Source organism: Centroberyx affinis, unplaced genomic scaffold, assembly GCF_046629955.1.
Source record: "Centroberyx affinis isolate AG114_WGS23_722 - 3 ecotype Tasmania unplaced genomic scaffold, CSIRO-AGI_Caff_v1 ptg003738l_1, whole genome shotgun sequence".
NCBI classification, from domain to species: domain Eukaryota; kingdom Metazoa; phylum Chordata; class Actinopteri; order Beryciformes; family Berycidae; genus Centroberyx; species Centroberyx affinis.
Genome location: NW_027281617.1, coordinates 107,617 through 129,763, shown reverse-complemented (window position 1 = coordinate 129,763; position 22,147 = coordinate 107,617). Strand labels below are relative to the sequence as shown.

At 42.0% G+C, this 22,147-nt stretch overlaps 2 protein-coding genes across 4 annotated transcripts; both read right to left on the bottom strand.

The window, feature by feature from the left end:
• Positions 1-128: 128 nt before the first annotated feature.
• On the bottom strand, positions 129-3,983 carry LOC139662232 (cyclic AMP-dependent transcription factor ATF-7-like; the record flags this gene model as incomplete). Its single annotated transcript, XM_071540873.1, has 9 exons — positions 3,912-3,983; positions 2,743-2,804; positions 2,160-2,256; positions 1,852-1,979; positions 1,544-1,669; positions 1,199-1,356; positions 977-1,073; positions 739-858; positions 129-278 (listed from the first exon to the last, which is right to left on the bottom strand). Coding segments are annotated over exons 2-9 (924 nt in total), but the record flags the coding sequence as incomplete, so codon positions are not given.
• Positions 3,984-4,561: 578 nt separating this feature from the next.
• On the bottom strand, positions 4,562-21,709 carry larp4ab (La ribonucleoprotein 4Ab). Of its 3 annotated transcripts, XM_071540869.1 has the most exons (15): positions 21,342-21,709; positions 18,714-18,852; positions 17,792-18,020; positions 17,119-17,255; positions 16,390-16,493; positions 15,153-15,263; positions 14,442-14,495; positions 12,193-12,405; positions 11,865-11,968; positions 11,352-11,585; positions 11,009-11,060; positions 10,755-10,919; positions 10,516-10,652; positions 10,215-10,410; positions 4,562-8,605 (listed from the first exon to the last, which is right to left on the bottom strand). In XM_071540869.1, the coding sequence occupies exons 1-15, from the start codon at positions 21,342-21,344 to the stop codon at positions 8,228-8,230; spliced, it is 2,256 nt and encodes a 751-aa protein (XP_071396970.1). In that variant the 5' UTR covers positions 21,345-21,709; the 3' UTR covers positions 4,562-8,227. The 3 variants fall into 3 exon arrangements, with proteins under 3 accessions (XP_071396970.1, XP_071396969.1, XP_071396971.1); XM_071540868.1 differs by lacking the exon at positions 21,342-21,709 and having other exon boundaries at positions 18,714-18,858; XM_071540870.1 differs by lacking the exon at positions 21,342-21,709 and having other exon boundaries at positions 4,562-8,602; positions 18,714-18,858.
• Positions 21,710-22,147: the final 438 nt, after the last annotated feature.

Sequence of the window (22,147 nt, the reverse complement as noted above, 5' to 3'; positions counted from 1 at the left end):
CCATGTCATTGTATACAATCATGTTTGTATTATGAGATTTAACCATTTCAAAGGTTTCCAGGACACTATGGACATTTCCCCTGTACAGTTTCTGTCTGATCTTAGTTATCTGGATCTATGAGTGTTACCTGTGGTTGGGCAGGTGAGGGTGCGTCAGAGTTCTGAGTGGGTTGCTGGCTCTGTTCGTGTCTCTGGGGCACAGCGGGCATAGACCCTGCCCCCCCTCCTGCCCCATTCTGAGCTCCTGGGCCCTGCTGAGTTAGTGCAGCTTTCAGCCGCTACAAGAACACACAGGCAACACTCATGTCAAGGTAGGTCATTTACTGTTATGCTCACAAGACTTTGTCTTGGAGAGTAACGTTTCTCAGACAGTCAAAGAGAGCCGTTAAAAATGGGTTGTCTGCAGGTTTCATCAAGTCTAATACAAGACATTTTGAGACCCTTTCGATGCTTGTTAAAATGAAATATTAGAATAGTTTCACAAGTGAAATAAATGTCAAAATAAAACCAACAGTAAACCTATCACAATTTAGATGTGCATGACTGGGCCAATGTTTCACTGGAAAAACAGCACACCAATAAACTAAAAGTGAATTAGACTTAAAATGTTCCATTTTACTCTGTTCAATACCTTCTAAGGCCCTGAGTTTATATAATACAATTTAAGACATTTTGAGATGTTTTCAGGACCTGCAGTCACCCTGTAAAAGGATGCCAGTGAGACTGTGGTCCTCTTACCATCTTGGTCTCAGAGTGCAAACTATACCCAGACGGGGAGGAGGACCCACTGCTGGCCCCACCAACTGGAGGGCCTGGAATCCCAGGGATGTTGGGCACTGTGTTCATCGGCCTTGCAAGCTACACATTGCAGATAGGCATACAGAGAAAAAAACAAAGACATACAATTAAGTATAAAGAATATTTAAAAGTAAGTAATTAACAGGTATTTTTACAAGTTTTTAAAACCACTACTTACAGATATGACTGAGGGCATCTGCACGGGGCTGGGGAGGAGAGGGACTGTCTGTCCATTTGGAAGGTGCATTACCAGCGGGTACGCGCCTGTCGGAGAGCTGTTGACAAGATGAGGTCTTGTAAATGGCTGCTCCTCCATTCTCTACCCATGGACAAAATACAGACTGAAGCCAATGAACATACAGAAATGCAAATAACTGCAGGTGCACAGTGCACAATTTACCCCAGTTGTCTGTTGGAGGGTGGTGCTTGTGTGATGACAGATGTTGGAGAGGGCAGAGTTGGGTGCAGGGGGTCATAGCCAAGGTGAAGGGGCAGAGAACCCGGACGCACAATGGTTGGTGTGGGGGCAGAGCTTGGCACAGGCTTTGGGGGAATCTCCTGTTGACAAATCAAATGACAAATGTATTTTGTCCGCCTCAAATGAGAAATAATCATCAGCACCCAGCAGTTCCTTTTGTCTTGTGCAAATCATGATATGAATATATCTTGATATATCTTGTCAATCTGTGTATTTGACCACACGAACGCCCGGTCCATGCCCATGATTTCTACATTGGCCTCTCACCCTTGGCTCTTTGCTGCTGTCTGACATGCTGGAGGTGGAGTCTGGACTTTCTGGAGGAGAGGAATCAACTTCCAAAGGTCCCTCATCCTCATCCTTGACTTCAGACGGTGTCTGTAAAGGTACAGCCTTAGGGGCACAAAATAGAGAGGAGGGAATATTAATCTAGCAATGATCAGGAGTCCTTGCTTGTCATCTAATATATCAAAATGTCTAATGTTGATAATATTTTGCATCTGTATCTGTCTGATAATCCAAGGAAACCATTTGTGTGACATTAATTAAAAATGTAAATTAATCTTTATTCTCACCGTGTGTTTGGTCCTCTGGTCATCTTCGTGTGCTTTGCGGAACTCCTGCTCAAAGGAGCTGGCCAGCTCACTGAACAGCCCAACCTCCTCACAGTTCTTAAGGAAACGTGTGGGTGTAGGGGTCTGGTCTGACAGAAGCAGACATTACTTTAGCTAAGAGGGTTATGGGACAGAAATATCTCATTTCCAAGATGCATGATGAACAGTTACAGTAAGATTTTAATACAGAGCTGTGAGAGCTGTATTGCTCTTCAGCCCAACAGCTTGATTTAAAAAAACAAATTTGAGTACACGGTAATGGCATTAACCTGCGATGATAACAGAGTCTGTTCTGGCAGGACCAAATTTCAGGGTCATTTCATGCTTGTGTTTGTGGACTGATAGATGGTCTTCATTGGTAAATCTCTGCAAAAAAATTAACACAATATGATACAGAAGGCATAGCGTTCCATCAAACTTGGTAATATTCAAGATCAATGAATGCAGATACATGAATACTTTACTAAAGACCTGTGTCCACCAATCACCACTTTCTAGCTGCTACCACTCAACAGAACCTTGGGGTAGCAGTAGTGGGTTTTGTGGATGGACCATTTTCCAAATTCAGCCCTTGTGACCTTAATGATAAACACCTGCTCAGCTCTCTGTGCTGTCAACAGCTTGTGTTTGGCCATTGTAATTCTGTGATATCGGTGCAATAGCCAAACGGTATTATCATTCATAACCGCTCATTTGAATTTGACTTTAGGCCTGTGGCATAGTATGGTAGAGGCTAGGATGTATTTTAGAATCCTTGGCTGTATGATAAGCAATGAGATGTGAAATGAGAGAGTAAGAAAATAAATTAGCTATACAGATATGCATATAAATTCATGAGTTGAGAGACCATACCTGCCCACATCCAGGGGCAGTACATACAAAAGGTCGATCATCCCCCATCTCAGACAAATATCCTGCAAAATAAAGCAAAAAGCAGAGCAACTTGTTCATCAGCCTTTTTCATCATGGCATAAGGAAGCGTTCAAAAAGAAATGGCTGATGTTGACGTTATCAACACACAATCTAGGCTTCTGTAACACGTAGAAAAAAGCTGACAGGGCCACTTGATCTAGACGTTAGATTATTGACGAAGACTGTCAAACAGCAATTGGCTAACCAGACAACTCAAGACAAATCACTGCGTATAAGGTCAGATAGGTAGCTTATGTGTGTAACAGCAGCATCAGCCTACATAACATGAAGGTTGTGCACCTGTTGGGAACACCAGCCTGTATTCATGCCATCAACTGAATGTGCTCATCTGTTACACAGTCTCTGGAAACGAATATGCTATTGACAAGTGGTTAGCTGGCACACAGGCCGCAGCACAGGAGTGTCGGTACAGCTTTACGTTAGGTTGGGACTCTGTCGGGGATCATCAGGGACTCAGCAGTAGCGAGAGGGCGACAGAGCCAAGTCAGCTAGCAAGCAATCTACTGTTAGCTATCACCAAGTTATTACACAATAAGTTAGCTAGCTAGCTACGAGCGTTGATTAAGTTCCTTGGCTATGTAGCTAGCTAGGTGGCTTGGGTTACCGACTGTGGATAATTTAAATGCCATTTCTGTGGTTAGCTTTGATTTGGTCACATCAGAGATGGGCCTCAAGCTAATGTTATCTAACGCGAGCTAACGGTAGTGCTAGCAACACTAAAATCATATTTCAAATTCTGACAACCAGGTTATCATTACAAACGTGGCTCCTAAAATCTTGAGAACTAATATTACGGATAACAGATGGCCAAATACGCCTTGTAAGGCGAAAAGATTCACTGGGGCTGACTAGCAATCACAATAACACAGTTAGCCACCCGAAGCTGAGTTAGCTAGCTAGCTATGCCTTTGGGTTCACACTAACAGGTCCGCCAAGTTAGTTAGCAAGCTAACGCGAAAGAAAGCTGCGTTCATATAAACCAGGTCACGGTAGTATCATAACATGGCATGCTCTAGGTCCACTGATAAAATGTATTTCGACAAATAGCTTCTACATCGTTAAATGGTCCGAAATGTTAACAAACTCACCCAACGTTTAACCAGCCACTTCTCTCCCCTTCTCCCTACTCCGGACGGTGGTGCTGCCTGTTTGGGCCGTTGTTGACACTCAGCCACTTTCATTACTGAAATACCGCGAGATGTGAGACTTGCCAGTGTCTTATGTAACAAGATTGCTGTGGGAAAAACGTCAACATCTAGACTCCAAATCCCTTGATGTTAAACTCTAATTTTAGATTCTCTTTCTGACTTTGCATCAACATATCACCTTCACTGCACACCTATGGGACCACAGGTTTGTGCTGTCAGTGTCACAAATCAGTGACACCACCTGCACAATCTTACATTCTAGGCTATTTGCTTGCAACAGTTACATAATATGTGAATTATATTTTTACGGATGGTTTACACACCAGATGTCATGTCAAATCCGTGACAAATCCTCTCTAGAGCTACTGCACTGTTGCAGGACTGATCCAGGCTAACACTGCCTATGTCTGTGTCCCCAGTTTAGATAAATTAATCCACAAACCCCGACTCCAAGGTTTCTGTAGCATTCACTGATTCAGATGTACACTCCCGTGCATCAGATGCAATAAACATGTTGCTGTGATCAGCTCTTCCTTTTATAGATGTGTTTAAAAAGAAAAGAGACAGTTTAAAAATAAATCTTTATTTTCATACATCAGGCTCAGTGATACAATATCCACTAAACAATAAACCAGTGTGTAATTTGCTGACATCGCAATCCCAGGTTTGCTTTCCCTAATTGAAAGCAGGATTCTGATATCATAGGTCTGAAATTGCATTGGCAAGCTAACAAACTGTATTACACACAAATGACAATGGACACACGTGCATGCACGCGCACGCACACGCACACACAGCTCCACTCAAACCAACACAGGCTCACGGTTGCACCTTGACCAAACCTCCCAAGATCTCTAGTGTGGACTGGGGTCTAGTGTTGTCAAGAGTGTCACAACCTGATCATGCTGTAGGTCCAAGGCCAACAAACCAGCCTTGTTCAGTGTGACAAAGAATTGATGTGTGCAGTATTCTTTCACTCTCTTTATAATGAAGTTAAACACTGTGATAAGGCACTGGAATTTTGGTTTGGCCTAATATTTTCATGTAATCTTTGAGGGAGAATCAAAAGAAGCAACCTCATTCTCTCTTACACACACACACACACACATATTTGCACACTCATACAACACACATAGGGCCAGTAAAAAGACAATTCAACTACTGAACACAAGACGTTAAGTACACTGCATCAAAGTCCCTGTGAGCACAAGACTCAAAACACAAATCTAAGGTGGAATAAAAAAAGCTCGTTTTCTTTTTCCCACCCAGGAAATCTGTATCTCTAACACTTCTCTCATCTCTGTTGATCATTTCCACCTGCACCACTATAAAGACAATTTAGTAAATAAAATTTAAATAAAAACACTAAAATTAAACATACTGTAGTAATAGTTCAGCAAACCTGTTGAACATCTTTCCATTTTGTGACTGAAATGGTTTTACAATTTCCACAATGATTAAAATCCTTGAAATCAAATGTTAGTGCATTTCAATTCACACGACTAATAGCTGCTCATTGTTTAGCCATGAGTGGCTGTAGAGATCAAAATACGGCCCAGTGAGTACATAAAAGTCTACCACCAACTATCATTTCTCAGATCAATATACACCCCTTTTTACAAACGTTACAGGGACACAAATAGAAAACACAATGAAGTAAAAGAAAACACATAATTTTGTATATAAACACTATTTAAGCTCTTAAAACAGTGTACTACAGCAGGAAAATAAGAGAAAATACATCAACAACCCAGATCAAAAATAAACCTGTTATGTGTTAATGAAAATGCTACTATAAGGACATTCAAAATTAGCCTCAAAAGTGGTTTTACCTCAAAGAGGACTACATTCATCTGAAGCCTCAGGTGTCCAATCAAAAGATGGTGTAAGCAATCAATTTAACCAAATCAAGTGAATTCGCTGGCTATAGCATCACCCATTGAACAGCTACTTCACTCCAGAGGAAACCAGAGCGTTCAGTATCCTTTTGGCCATCATAAAACTCCTGTATGACCAGGGTCAACCAAGTCAAAATGTAACAAAGAGCATCCCTCTAGTATGGAATAGGATATTGGTGCTGCCAACAATACATCTACAAAGGTTGGTCCATTTTTAAGGGAAGTCAAACTCAGGGCTCAAAAAAAAACAAAAAAACCTGCTGACCTTTTCAACTACGATGGATCCTTAGAACCTAAATATCCCCATTGCACATAAGGACACTCTTCTACACATTTTGGTTATTCCCTTTTCCTCCTGAGCCTCCTTTTGTGCCCACTTTTAACATCACAAATCAAAACAGAAAATATTAAGATTTTAGAACTGTAAAATACCTTCACAGATAAATAACCTGACCTTTTAATCTGTTAACCACTTTCCCATCCAGAGATAAACTTCTCTGCACATCATACTTGAATCAAACCGTGAGTCAACTGACACTGTTGACAGCATTTCTGTCGAGCCCTGTTTACTTAACAGGTACAGACACCCACATTATCAAGGGGCTCCGGTTCACATTAGATTGAATCATTTACTTTAGGTATATGGTCAGGAAATTACAGCATTTGCAATCAGACCAAGTATCCAGAACAATACTTAATACTTTACCTTCCATTCATTATTCAACACAGACCTAAATTAGACCTAAATTATGTGTGGAAGCTTGAAAAAGTGGATACCAATGATGGCAATAGTAGCTTATCTGATAACAAAGGGGATGACAACAAGTAAGTTAGAAAATGAAAATCAAATGACAAAGTTACTTCTAAGTAGTAGAAAGCTAAAAACAGGAAATAAATACATGGTATAATTTAGTCTAAACCACAAATGAGAAAACTATTGAACAGAGTGGATGTCACACTTCTCCTCGCTACAGCTCTGCACCTACCACACCAAACCTCTTACTTTCTGCTTGACCCATTAATAACTGGACAAATGAGCCAATGCTTGAAGACACCGAACCAACTAATCCACAAAGTAAATTCCAGATGACACTTCTATCGAGTGAGGGAAAAGCTCAACTATTTAGAACAAATTCAGCCATCAGCAGGAGTAAGGAGAAACGCAAAGACGCTTGACAGAGGTCAAAAGACCAAATGTGGCTCGAGCCCTGTCCGGACGAGATTAGTATTGCAGGACAATATTGGTAATGTAATTTAGTACACTGCATGTCAGTGATTTTAATGAACAATCCAGACAGCATTGTGCATTACTTTATTACTCCCTTAAATTACTGACGGCACGTATCTTTGCTGTGAGACTCCAGAATATGTTTACCATGCAACGCATTTGCAATTTGAGTCACATACCATCGATCAGGACGGTACTAGCATTGACAGGATGTGGGAGTTTGCTAAACAACAGAAGGTTATTTACCTTGCAACCATTATTCCCGTGGGGACGCACAATCTGTAATAATCACAAAGAACATTGATCTGCAGGATTGAAATTACCGAATCACTCTGGTAAAAACTACATTAACAGACCTCCTCTAGTAATGCTACTGCCAGCCAGACAGGTTGAACCTACTGCCAGGAAGAATGAAGGATTATTATGATTATGTAATGTGATCTCATACCATGACTTACTATTCACTAGCGTCACTTTCAGAACAATTGCCCCCAGTCTCATATTTCTTCACTGTAACATTGCTGCTCGGTATCAACACTTCATCCTTCCCTAGTTAAAATCAAACATCCCACTGTTTCCATTATTCTGCCTTGGACTCAATGTCTTCCAGTTCATGAATAATCATGCGTCCCGGGTTTCAATGCATAACAAATTGGATGGAAAAGTCAGAGTAATCACATTCAATCAAAATAATACACTGAACAATTCAGAAAATACAAATGTCCCTTGTCATCTTGCATATTGACAAGCCTTGCTAAATGCTAGACTATTTTTAGCTGTACACAGATACAAGGCATTACAGTACACATTTGTTCTCCCGAGCCCAAAACCCCACCTCCCACAAACACACACATTACATAGATTTAGCTTCTTGGTGGAGGCGTCCTCTCGACAATACCATGGTGATGTTACTTTTAAGCATTCAGCAAGTTAATTTTTAACCCCCCAAAGTCTGTAATTCTGTGATGTGAGACTGTATGTTCCCAGTTCTTCCTAAAATGATTTACACTTGCAGTCTTTTAGAACATACAGTATGTCCAATAATATATATTCATCTCTATATACATATATACTTACATATATATTTGTGTTTGTTTCTGTGTTAGTTCATGGTCTAATTGCTCCTTTAACTATTTTGGTGATCTGGGAGGAATGTTCTGTTCCTTCCCGCTGCGCCTGGCTCCCCGGTGTGGGGAAAACCGTTGGCCAGCAGCCGGGCCTCTCTGATGCTCCCGGATCTTCAGCCCTGCACCTCCAGCTCTGGCTGGGCCGTTCCCCCCGCGGTAGGAGCCAAGGGGTTCACGAGGGGGCCGGCTGTCTCCAGCTTTCTCTGGTCTGTCAATAGTGTGGCTGGAGGAGGACACAGGATCCTCCACCTTGTTGACCCTGAGCTCTCGCAGAGGTTGGCTGGCTGAGGAGGCAGGTGGGGTGGGAGAGGGCGCCGGTGCCGGCGGTGGGTCCTTGGCTGGCCGCTGGCACACCTCTGCATAGCTGAGCTTCCTTGGCTCCTGGTTTGAAATAATGGGTGGAAAGTAAAGATTACGGAGAACTAAAATAAATGATCAAAAACCACAACGAAATCCACCACATGAAGAGTAAATACGAATGTCTAGGCCATTTGAAGATCATACGATCCAACACGGTAAACTAGCCTACAGAAACCACTCCTCAACCATTAGATAAGCCTGAAATTCTGTTCTACAATTTATTGTTGATCAGTTAGATTTAGTTAGGCTCATTCTCTGTAAAGTCATTTGAGACTTGCTTGTGATAAAGGGCTATATAAATAAATAAACTTGAACATAACTTTATGAACTAAACTTCAGGGCAGCAGAGTGGTTTAGTGAATAGGGAGACTGGACTTAAACTGTAGGACCTCGGATCAAGCAGCTGCCCTGCTCAAGTGTCCTTGAGCATGACACTGAATCCCTACCAGCTCCAGCAGTGCCATTCTGTAGCCCAGTCGACCCCGTGCTTTGACCTCCCTGGTGGGGGTTGGCAAGCAAAAAGAATTTCCCCATAAAGATCAGTACAGTATCAGATTACTATACAAGTATTTTTCACACCCACTATACAAAGCCCTGAAAAGGACCTTAGTGAGGGGGTAGCTGAACACACAAGCTGTTCTTTCTGTTTCAGGGCAAGCAGACATTGGTTGTTTCTAAGACATTAACAAATCTCTGAACAAAAAAAACACAATCTAATTTGAACAATAACTTTGCCCAATACAGTATTTTGAAGTTATTGTAAAATATACACTCCAGAAGGCTGAAAATTTCCACAACATTTTGGGATGGGCAACATGCCTGAGGTGTCAGATTTTCTCTGTTCTCTCCCTACAGAGTTGTAAGGCTTCTCGAAGTTATAAGGCTTCAAAAATGTGAAATCTTGCAGTTTTCATGTCAAATTTCATCAAAATTTCACAACCAGGGTTTATTTTTGTCAAAGGGGAAAATGCCTACAGACTTGAGATATCTTATTTAGAAGTGGTGTAACATGTATTTAGAGTTCACCTAGTAGTGCCATCTGTTGTTGGCTCATATATGTAATTGAACTGTTTGAGACCTTTCCAGAACAGTGTGCCCCATGCATCTAACATCTTTCTTTGTACAGTTATGAGGCCACAAAAGTGACCTAAGATCAAAGTTTGAGGGGGATTTTCTCAGTAGTGGAGCCACCTAGAGGCTTGGATTTGACATGTTTCTCCCCAGGTTGAGCACTTTCCAATGATGCATTTGGTTTGGTCTTGACAAAGTGTAGTTTTCATGTCTTTTGCAGGCCAAGGCTGTGATGCCTTTACAGAACTACTGGAGCCCTTGACTAAGGACAGATTTTATGTTGTCATTTACATTATTATGTCCATACCCTATAGATTTGATACCCAAGGGTAATCGTAGGCATGGTTATGTTCAGACTACATCTATATCAGAAGATTTCATTTTTAAAACAAGCCTCCATGTAATTTGCTATGTTACACTTACATGCATTAAAGATTAAAAAAAAAATTAAGTCTGAAGGGGGTCTTGGAATGATTTATATTTTTAAGATCCACAGGGAGCTATGAGCAGGCAAAACGTTTGTGTAGGTGGTACTTCTGTTGAGGAAGGAAGGTCTTACCAATCCTGAGGTGGAAGTTGGGGCCGACGGGGCCGACGGGGTAGGTGTTGCTGTGGAAACAGACTGGCTGCAGGTGGGTTTGGTGGTGGGGGCAGGCTCTGAAGCTGGTGAAGACACAGCCTGTGTGGATGAGGAGATTATCCCCTTTGGAACAGAAGGCTCAGCTTTATCCACTTTCTTTACCTGATGAGAAACACTGAATCAACACAGGAAAAAAGGGACATGTTATTTCATATGCACATTCCCCTTGCTCTCCCCAGACTTGCGTAGATTTATTAGTTAGAAGCAAAATATAGGCTACCTTGGGACTGGTGGCGCCACTATCAGTGGTGTCGCAGGAGTAGGTTTAGCAGCTGTGGTCACGGAAACGGGCGTGCTCACGGCATTTTCTGGGACGTTTGTAGGACGGGTCTCATTGTTAACTTCTTTGTTAACTGACTGAAATTGCCAAGATTTGAAGATATGCAGTTATGGGACTTAAATGCTGCTAACATTAGTATCCAAAGTAAGAGGGAACATAGAGTGCAAGACATTGTTTACCTTGTCTATCACCTTCAGGCCACGCACCACATCAGAAAGTCGCATCTCTGGCACAGGTTCTCCCTGCGTACTGACCACACACCCCGGCAATGGAGGGAAGTTGGAGGTTGCCAGGTCAAACTTTGGTGGAGGTGGTACCCTGACCTCAGCCAGAGGGATGGGTCTCTGCAAATTTGTATTTCAGCAAAGTCAAACATGGCATTGGCAAAAAACAAAAGGAGGAAAGGAGATGGGAAAAGGGGAAATGTGCTGACCATTGTACGCTCATCCTCTCTCCTCCTCCTCAAGCCTCTGTAGCTACCTCTCCTAAAAAAGATATGAGAGACAATTTACATAGGTGAGTAACAAGGTGAAGACTGTTTGCAAATTTGGCTTGCATTGTTCTGGGATAGATATGAAAGCCAACAACAGGAATTGAAATAGGTGCTACAGCTTTGGAGACGAGTTTGAGAGACGGACAGAAAGTAACAGAAAGAGGAACAAAGGCTGAATGACAATCAATGACCTTATCCCACAATACATATGTCTCTCCTCTATGTGCATGGGTCTGTCACAAGCAGCTGGGTAATGTTAATACAGAGGACAAAGTTCACTCACCTGCCCCGTCCAGCCATGCTCAGATCTCCGTTGGGTATGGTGGCCTGTGGAAGGGTGTCTTTGAGATTGAAGGAAGGGGTGTTGACTGGCTCTGAGGTGGTACCAATTGGAGTCCCTGATGTCTGCGGGAGCTGAGGGCTCGAGGGACCAGACAGGCCATCCGTCAGGGTCCCAGGGGCCCCGGAGGGAGAAGGAGGCACATCACCAGGCCTGGGGTGGTTCTTCAAATGATTTCTGGGCACACACACACATAAAAGCTAACCATTTTCAATACTACTACATGTCAGCTTCACCATGAATATACAGATTTTAATATTCTATAGTTGTGAAGGCATGATAAGCTGATGAAACTGAGAAAATGTCAATATTTAGATGGTAGATGTAAAGCTTGTGACATTATCAGCTTCCGCATCATGCATGATGATGAAAATATGCACCAAATCTTGTGTTTCATCAAAGAAATCAAGTTTGGGACTATTACTTTAACCATGTGTAGCAATCGACTTGACCTACCGGCTCCCGTTGAAGGGTCGCCCTAGGCTCATGGGGCTTGAGTCTCCTTTGTAGGTCCCAGTGCCGCTGTAACCATTCACAAATCCACTGTTAGGGAATGGTGCCTGGATGTCAGAATGGCAGAGGAGAGTTCAATTACACAATGTGCTCCAGAAAAAACATAAAAACAACAATTGAGGCATCAGACAACTCGCTGGATTACAGTCAGTAATGACAGGCCTATTTTAAAGCCCATTTTAAGTTGCCCCCTAATACACATGGTGATTATTCTGAACAACCCCTGAAACAGGACATGCCCCCAGTTGAAACGGCACTTCCAGGTTCTCACCAGTGGTGTCTCAAAGTAAGGCATGAGCGACGGGTTCCAGGAGGGGGGCACCAGTGGGTATACCGGGTACTGCTGCTGTGGGCTGTACATCTGCTGCATGTAGAGCGGGGAGCCATACTGGGGTTGTGGCTGGGAATGCTGATTGTATACGTTGGAGTCCACACTGCGGTAGCCGTTCTTGGCGAAGAACGTGTTAATAGCCTTAATGCGAGCCTGGAGGGAGAATGAAGAAAAGGAGACAATTTGAGTGAGTCTGTTAAGAGTGATGGCGTTATGCCATAGCAGGACCTAGGATGAGTTACGTCCATACTCCTTTAGTCCCCTCAGATCTCATAATCTCACGGTCATTAGGCCATAGAACATTGCACTGACTAGAGAGGGGGGTAGGGGTTGGGGGGTGGGGCTGGGGGTAAAGATGAGGGTGAACAGAGGAGGTAAGAGGAGAAGGAAGACTAGAGGTAGAGAGAGATCTAGAAATGAAAAACTCCTCCCAGCCAGCCACAGTGCACATGGGTCCTTCCAAGCGCGATACTGATCATCACTGGGGATTAGGCAGGACTGCTAACACAGACCAGCTCACAGCAGGGTCAAGAGTGCAGCATTTTGGTCCCATTTTGTGACCATTTTTGGACTTGGTGTGAAAAATTATATCTAGGCACATTAGCACAACTAACAAATATTTCCCATCCCTGTTATTTTTTTCCCCTCATCATTGTATATTGCCTATATTAATTGTTCATCCCAGGATGGATGGGGAGAGAGAGAGAGAGAGAGAGAGAGAGAGAGAGAGAGAGAGAGAGAGAGAGAGAGAGAGAGAGAGAGGAGCTAATGCGAGGCTTTGCTCCTGTGTAATGTAGGGGCCGCAATCGTTCAGAATATTGTTTTATGTTATTGATCTTAGTAGTAATTTAACAGATAGTAGCCTCACTGTTTTCTGATTCTCTCCCCTTTGCTATTCTTCTAATGAAGTTCCTTCCTCCCTTGGAATGTTACAAACTGACCATCCCACAAAAAAGCAGCAAAAAATGCACAAATTCAGATTTAGACTAACTTTTATCGAGCAACGAGTTAGTGCTTTGTGGTTAAGACAACACTTCCATCACGTGCCTGCAGCTGCTTCACAGTAAAAGCCTTCCAGTGCTGCCTCGTTGCTTCCCGCATTTAGTTATATTCCCAGTATTTTTGGTCCCATTTTGTTTTGTTGTGTAACAGATAAAATATGAATCAGTATTATTCACTTGATTTATACAGTGATAAAGCAACCCGCATAGAAAAAGAATTGCACTCTGCATTTTAATTGCATTAACTGGATTTTTACTTTATATGGTAAAATATGTACTGCTCCTATAAGCCCTATTTATTTATTTTCAGTACAGTCAAGCCTGTCAAAGGCAGCCAGTATGGTTTAGGAATTAAGGCTGACGAGGTCAAATCAAAGTCCATATGAAAAAGGATGCATTAGCTACCTCAATCGCTAAGGTCAATGTTACATTTTGATAACATGAGCAGTCAAACTGTCTGGAGATATGGGTGGCAAATGTTCCAACTATATTTCCACAGGAGCAGAAACTGCTGGATTCACTCCTTCCTTATCAACCCCCTGCATGCAAACAGTCCCAAGGTCACTCCTCTATGGCTACAGATTAGCCAAACACTCCCAGTCTAGCTTACAAGGTACTGAAGTGACCGCTGACAGTACAGCAGTCTTGAGCAACACAAGGCAACACAAAGGCTCCATACCAGAGTAAATTAGGAAAATTGAGCGCTAAGGTAGCTGGGAATACTTCAGTAATCAAACAGGGAAAAAAAACATTCTGGTCATATTTTATCTGTGCCTAAATTGGGCAAAAAAACAAAAAAACAACCCACCAACATTTAACACAAGGGAAATATTTATCTAACATTTCAATGAAAAGTATGTTTCCTCATATGTACAAATATTCATGATAATGTCACCCCTGCCTAGTTCACTTAACCCGTGTGCATATCATAAAACTACCATTCACAGTTTCAAACAATTGCTGGCTTCAAAGTGACTTGCAATTTTTTTCTCCCCTCTTTTTCCTCAAATTTTCAAGCATATCTTGAGAAAAGGAGCCATAATAGAAGCAGTAATAAAATGTATCAATCATTGGGATCTGAATTGAAACAATAACCAATGATCCAAGCTGAGATGGGCACTTCATTCAGTAGCCATACTGAATAAAGTCGATTGACTAGTCTTTATGTACTTAGGTGTGTGAACTCACCATGATTGGTTTTCCCTGAAACATTTTCACTTCTTCTCTTAGGTATCTATAAGCCTGAGGAGAGAAGAGGAGAACCAAATACTATTGAGAAATATGTGTGATTCTGCTTTCAAATTAAAAAAAAAACAACTTTATGACAGAACCACTTCTCCCACTCTCACTGCCAGAGCAGCACTGTGATGTTTATACCTGCAAAATTGGGATAACAAGTGCAATACAATGCACCCTAACTGTAAGCTAGTGACTGGCTCTTAATAGTGTATCATGACTAAAATGCAGTAACAAGCTGCTAAATTTCTTGATAATACGAACAATAATTATTTTTTAAAACCATGTTCCTGGTTAAAACCATAAAAAGTGAACAGAACATTGGAATTAAGGGTTAGCAAATGCAAGTCTTAACCCCCCCCCCCCAAGGTCATGTAGAAGTCACCCCTGCTGGTTAAAAAAAAAACATCCTAGGGGCAGCAGTGCAAATGACAGCCATAGCCAATGAGCAGTCTTTATGTCAGTGTGTCATACTGGTAGAAAATGTATGAAATGTCATGAGAGTAATCAAACAAAAAGCTGCTAGCACAAGTAATTACATGTCATGACAGCTTATTAGCCAACTTAATCAGAAAATGACACTGAAGTAACAAATATTATTCCACACCCGAAATAATTATTTCCATAATACTAAGCCATGCAGTTATGAATGGGGAGCAATACCTGTTGTGCATCCATATCCGATTGGAATGTTATGTACCAGTTGCTGTTGTGCGCAAATTCAACACTTATCACTTTTGGACAGTTTTCACTCTTAAAAAGAGCCTCCACTTCCTGTGAAAAAGACACAAAACACCTATTACACCTTTCTGCCACAAACAAGTACAGAGCATAAGCAACTTTTCCCTGCAGACTGTGTGATTCTAAGCCGTCTATGAGCCATGATACACCCACCACAACAAATAATTACCTCCGCCAACTGAGCTGGAGGAAGATTATATTTTCACCCCTTTCCGTCTTTTTGGCTGTTAGCATGTTATGAATCAATTTGCACAAAACTTTGTGGAAAGGTTGGTCATGGGGCAAGGAAGAAGTGATTAACTTTTCAAACCGATTGGCCAAAGGAGGGTGCGGCTTCTCACTAAAAAGCATATAACTTCCGAATGGAATCACACAATACTACAAAACTTTGTGGAAAAGTTGGTCATGGGCCAAGGAAGAAGTGATTAACTTCACACTGATTGGTCAAAGGGGGGTGTGGTGGTGGGTGTGGGTTCTCACAAAAGGCGGACAACTTCCGACCGGATTCACGTAATACTATTAAACTTTGTGGCCCATCAGCAGATATAAGAGGCAAACCATCCATTACTGGCCCAATCAAACAACATGGGGGCACTGGAGAGCTCATTTCCAGTTTAGACATAACCGGCCTGCCAATTTTCCAAAACTTGGTACAGTAGTAGAAGGGTAGACCTAATGGCCATTGAACAAATAGAATACCGACTGTCCACACAGTGTTGTGATAATCAGCTAAAATGTTTAAAAGTGGTTAGAATTTAACAGGCATGTCTCATGTCCCCTTTTCAGGTCCAGACATGAAAATGTACGTGCATCTCCTGATGTGAAACAAGTTTGTAATGGGGCATGGAAGAAATTATTAACTTGTGGTGAAAGTCCAACATGTGGTACTGCCATACATTGACAAATAGCATTGGCGGAGGTATGCGCTCTGCTAAGTACCGTTTAGTTCACTAAATTTTTAACATCAGACATGCAGTGTGACCGGACCTGTAAGCCACTGTCCATGACTGACCTCTTGTAAAGGACACCTTTGTCTGACCAGAAGGTAAACACACAGCATGCAGATTAAATAGTGTAAAGGGGAGTCTTTCTGGTTTATAAGACGCAGAGCGAGACAGCTGAAAGTTGTGTAGGATTGTGCCCAACTTGGTGTCTTTACCTCGACCGGTGTGGTCTCCGGCACCTCTCTCAGAATAATGATGCAGCGTTTGTGATTTGGCCGAACCTTCTCCCCCGTCTCATCAACTTGCACCATGGGAGAGGCTGTAACAACAAAAGCACATATCTGAACATAAATCCTGACCATTTTTGTGAATTCTTTTCCCCATCTGGACAAACTATGTTGAAATTGAGGGCCCCTCATACACCTGTACTTACACAGTATATATAGCAAGTTTATCTTACATTTTGTTTTATCAAGGGTTTACTGATAACTATGAGCACTGAGTGTTGATAAGTGTTTAAAATGCTGGCATGTTTCCCCTTTTGATCTTATCAACACAACCAAACCCTGCTAAAAAGACTTTCACAAAAACATTTGAACGGCACAACAGTTAATGACAGTTAATACATAAAGAAAGGCTTGGCTTCTGTCTACCTTAATCAAAAGCTTAGCAAACACTTTCCGAAAGAAAAGAACAAATAACAGTCCATCTAGGTGCACACACACTCAGACAAACAATACTTCACACAGCCCCACTCCACTTACAAAGGGTATTGAATTGGCAATTTTTTTTGTATTACAAATTAGTCAAATAATGTTTCACTATTTTTATCCCCAGGGCCTCCGTATTCTTTGTAACCTAATCTTCCACAATGATTCTGTTGTGTCAGCCAATCTTCATGCAATTTACACAAATACAAGAAAACATAGAACCCCAGGACTTACCTCGCAGGACGTCCAGAATGAGGTCCATGTCAGTGGTGAGGGTTTTGATGTCCTCCATGCAAGCAATGGTCCAGATGGGAACAAACTGATCACTGTCCATCTGGGATATCAGGTACAGGTCCTTAGATAGGTTCTCTCTGCAAACACCCAAAAGGACATTTGGAAAGGACAGGGTGTCATTGTGTGACTCATTGTATACAATGTCTTTGCTCTTTAACTCTTCCACTAGGGATGCCACTTTAAAGACGTAATTTTGAATATTGACATCTTCCAACAAAAGAGCTCAATAATGGAAAACAAGATTTGAGATATGTCATCCCCCCATCCGTAATACACCCTCTGCTGCAGACCATTACTATTAAATGCAATTTTCTCTCAATGTTTCCCAGTTGTTCAACAAATCAGATGCATAGACAATTTTTATTTCACCGATGCACACAGCACCATTGTGATGAGCGTATTGCAGAACACACGGCACTGAGAAAGCAGCTTGTTCTACGCAGTTAAGTAGAAAATTCCATCAAGAAGATAAAACAATGATTCATTCTTGAAGCTGCAAACTCTTTGCAAACTACATTAGTGTTGATATGGAACTTGGGCTGTGGGATGGGCATGAAAAAATGAAGGGCATGCCATCATCTCTATGCACCCTATCCACTGCTTCACCACTCACCTGGAAAAGCAGAACTCCAGTTGTTTCTTCAAAGACTCCTTCAGGCTCTCCTCAGACAGCGGCTGCTCCTTAGACACCTCACCATCTACAGCTGACCCACTCAGTGAGTCAAAGTGGGAGTACCCCAACTCAGGGGGATCAATGCCATTCAAGATGCCCTCTGCGGGCACAGGGGCGCAGCCATCAGTGCTGTAGCCCTTACCCCCAGAAGAGGGAGCCTCTGAGTAACCTGTGATAGAAGAAGCAAGCAGGAACTAAATGGTTGTGAAATGACTATCAGGGTTGGCATCTAATGTTATATGCAATATCCTTGCATAAGAGTTGCCCAAGAGTTATGATGATTTCACCTATCTCACTTATCCTCCCATTGTGAAGGGTTAGAAAACAAAATTGAAATTCTATGCTCCACACTGCTCACATCTGTTTGTAACTAGAGAGTAACAACACTTTTTACTTGTTGGCTGTGAAAAATTGACCAAGATTCAGATATAATGCATGAGTGCATTACCCTAGTCAACGGTCTGTTCAGACTCAACAGTCTGGATTTTCTAAGATTAGCCAAGTTGAGATGTTTAAAGAGCCGAGAGCATTGGAGCTATATCAACAACTGATGGGAAAAGTAATGTATTTTATTATGTTATTGTTTGGAATTCTAAATTAGCGTTGATGCCAAGTATATCCAAAAGATAACATTGTAACGATTTTACAGCATTGTTCATTTTTCTCTTCAAAAATCAAACATGCTACTACAGTTAATAATGCTAAAGACCTATGAAATGCATGACATCAAACCCTGCAGATTTGGTAGAGATTCATGAAACATTTACATGGATAGGAGCTAGAGATAGCCAACTACCTTCATTATAAATGTCAAGGGCTAGATAAACTTTTCTTTGGCACACTGAGCTGACTGAGCACCCACCTTCAGTCATCTCAGCAGAAGAGGGGGAGGTGTGAAGCCAAGGGGAACCCTCTGTCCCCTCGGGGATGTCATTCTGGTGGGCAGGGATCTCCTGCCACACTTTGGCGTTGGGGTTCAGGCCTGCTCCCTTTGTGGTGACCTGCATGATTAACAGAAAACACAAAGGCTATCAATGCATTTACCTCTATAGCATATACTGCACGTCACACAAGACACTTAAAAATAGAATGATTAGAGCAGGAAATCTGTGTGCTTTCAGGGTTTTTCTGTCTTTTAGAAAGGCTTAGCTTGCAACACCGCCAGTAATGTGGGTTATGCATGGGGATAAGAGTTTAGAGCACATAAAACCCTGTATCCTAGAATGCTGGAAAGTACCATTCAGAGGTGAAAGACACTTTTGGAATAATACTCAAAATAAATAAAATATAGGCCATAGTATGCTTAGATTAAGGCCTAAAGTGGGCAGAAATTTTATTTTGAGTGCTCGCATAATAAATAAGTAATAAGTGAAGTGTAATATTTAAACAATGAAATCCTGGTTCTGTAGAACAATAAACTTTAAATGGAAATAGTTTACAACTGTAAAATAAGACAAAAGAAAATATTACTGAATAAACAGGGCTCTACTGAATGACTGACTCCAGCATGCTTTCCATGACCGCAGGTAACGTTGAAGTTTAAAATAGTCAAGCCTTTCAACGGGATTAACTGATTAGTATCAGTCACTCAAAACAAAGTCTAGAGAGCTGTTTGAACCAAGAACAAGTTCTGCACAACAGAAATGACTTACATGAAATTAAGTCTTCTTGTACGCTATATTTCACAGATAATTACTTTTCTTAATGGTTTCCCTTTTTTTATACACATACAACAAATGTAGTATAATATTTAAATAAGAATCACTGAAGAAGATTCTGCCAATGCAAGTTATTAGGAGGGAAAAAAATCACTGTCCAATAGTCAAGCCATATGACAAACATGCAGTTACTAAATAATGGATGTGGTGTGAATGCAACTACTGCAAGTCAATGAAATTTCACTCCAACAGTCACATGCATTTTAGTTACTACCAGACAACATACCTCAACAAATAATAGCATTACGTCTCTCTCACAAGTCCAATCTGACTCGCTTTAAACCAAATCCAGTGAATGGAGTCAATTACACCAAGATCCTGTTCACAAAAGCTTGATCCACCTTCCCAAGTTTGCTCTAAGAAGCACAAGAAGCCATCGGTCTTCTGGTTCTTCATTGGTTACCTTGTCATTTTGACCCCGCCTCTCACAAAGTCACATGTACTGGCACACTGAATGGTGCGGGGTGAGAGGACTGAACAGCTTGCTTTGACTGGAGCATGCAGGGGAAATTGATTGACCTATCGTCTAAGATCTTATAATTCCTCGATGCCAAACATGTGCATATTATCTCGAAGTCACAAAACATTTCAGTCGAAGCAGTCTGACGTCAAATAAACGTAGTTCTGCATTGGTTACGTCATTCGCTTTGCCCTTTAGCGGAGCAAAGTACTGGCTTGTGGGTCAGGAAGAAAAGAGCACATGGCGGTCGGCATGTCCATACAACTTTAAATCTGCAACGAGATCAAATAAATAAAGAAATCAGCACTTTGGCATTAAGTCCGAAGGGAGCATATTCTGGATTTCGAAATGTGTTCGACACCTGACCATACTATTTTAGTCGTGCAATTCCTGACTGGGGAAACTCGTGACAAGTCCTTACCACGCTGAAAACCAAGCAAACACACAAGGCCATGTACAGACACTAACGTAACCAACAGTGACTATAGTCGTATCATTACATAACAAATCCCGACTATTTCACCTTTTAGGCTCGTTAAAGTTTCTGATTCCTCATTACTGAATATGGTTAAAACCAAATTGTGAACCAAAAGCAATAACGTAGTTGCCCATCAATTTTCTTTTGAGTTAAAACCATTCAGATCAAACAGCCATGCAGGCTCTCCATGGTCTCCGCAGCACTGATCACCGTAAAACTTTCACATCTTTACAACACATCACATCTCCGCGGAACTTTCTATAACTGATTCTTTTGTTATTTTGTAACAGCTAACATTGCATACAACTCACGTGCGATGTTACGTATGTGAATGAGTGGAATTAACGTTTCGCTCTCCTGACACTTTTTCCATATGGCTTGTTCTGACAAACAGCAGAAATTTGGCAGGGCGGTATGCATGCTATCTGGTTCGTTGTCTAGTAGGCATAGTTACATGCTTCAACACCTGCCATTAGCTCGCCAGCCGAGTTAACTGGTAGACCAGTTGGAACCGGTCTTACTTGACAACTAACATTAACCAATACTGTCTTTGGCTAGCTAACACTAACTAACACTTATTGATTTAATTGCCCATGTAAATGTCAGTCGGAATGGGGGTTTGACGCATGGTATCTGATAGGAACTCCATTTGCTAACGTTAACGTTACCATAATGCCGGTTAGCTAGTTGGGCTATTCGCGGCTAGGAGCAGCACGAGGAGTGTCCTGTCTGAAATGAGAGGAAGCGCCCTGAGAGGCAAACAGGTTGCCGCAAGTTAGCTAGCTAAGTAGCTAGCTCCTGCCTAGCGTACGCGCTACCAGGCCCAAAACTCACCATGCCGCTGTGATCCTCGACTTCTTCTGATATCCTCTTCTGCTCACGGGATGTGAATTGCTGACTTTCTTCTGCGGCCGCTCGAAACTCTGCTTAAATTTATCGACCGCACCTCACTCTTAACTCGACCCCTCTATCTACCGTCTCCCAGTACTGATATTGTAGCTACAGTTCACCTTCTTCACACGGTGCGTGCGTGCGGTGAAGTAACAAGCGTTGACAAGCTGATGGCTAACTAACGTTAACTGGCGCCTTAGTCACTTAAGACTGTTTCGCTGTTTGCACTTGTACAGTGAACAGCGTTGTACATTTTGCGCAAAAACGTTTCAAAATACTCCAGACCTCGTAACCCAGGTTTGCCAGCGGAAAAGGCGACGCTCCAGTGTCGAAGCACGGCTCAGCACCACTGACAGCTTCGTCCTCTGCCACCGTCCCAACAGGCAGCACAAGTTACCGCCTCCATCTCCTCTTCCCTGGCAACAGTGCAACGCTCCCAACGCCGCATAGCAACGACTTGGACGCCATGCGAAGAGGAGACACGGTTAGGAGAGGAGCTTTAATCCTCATGTTTAAATGGACATTACCGTTCAAGTCAACATAACTGAGCGGTCATGTAGTTGGTACACTTTTGACTGCTTTCGAGCTTTTAGTAATGATGTCATGTGCACGAGGCTGAGAAGGCTGATATGCTCAGCAATGTATATTTTCACCTAACATAACAAATATAAATTGTGAGCCTCGATGTCCTGACCTCTACATATGAAAACTCCCAAGCTGAATGGATGGGACAGTCTAGGATCCCCTGT

Coding starts and splice junctions, on each gene's coding strand:
- larp4ab (XM_071540868.1), bottom strand. CDS start 18,858: ATGCAGGTCACCACAAAGGGAGCAGGCCTGAACCCCAACGCCAAAGTG. Junction 11,969..12,192: donor CTTACTTTGAGACACCACTG/GTGAGAACCTGG, acceptor TCTGACATCCAG/GCACCATTCCCTAACAGTGG. Junction 10,920..11,008: donor GAGAGGATGAGCGTACAATG/GTCAGCACATTT, acceptor ACAAATTTGCAG/AGACCCATCCCTCTGGCTGA.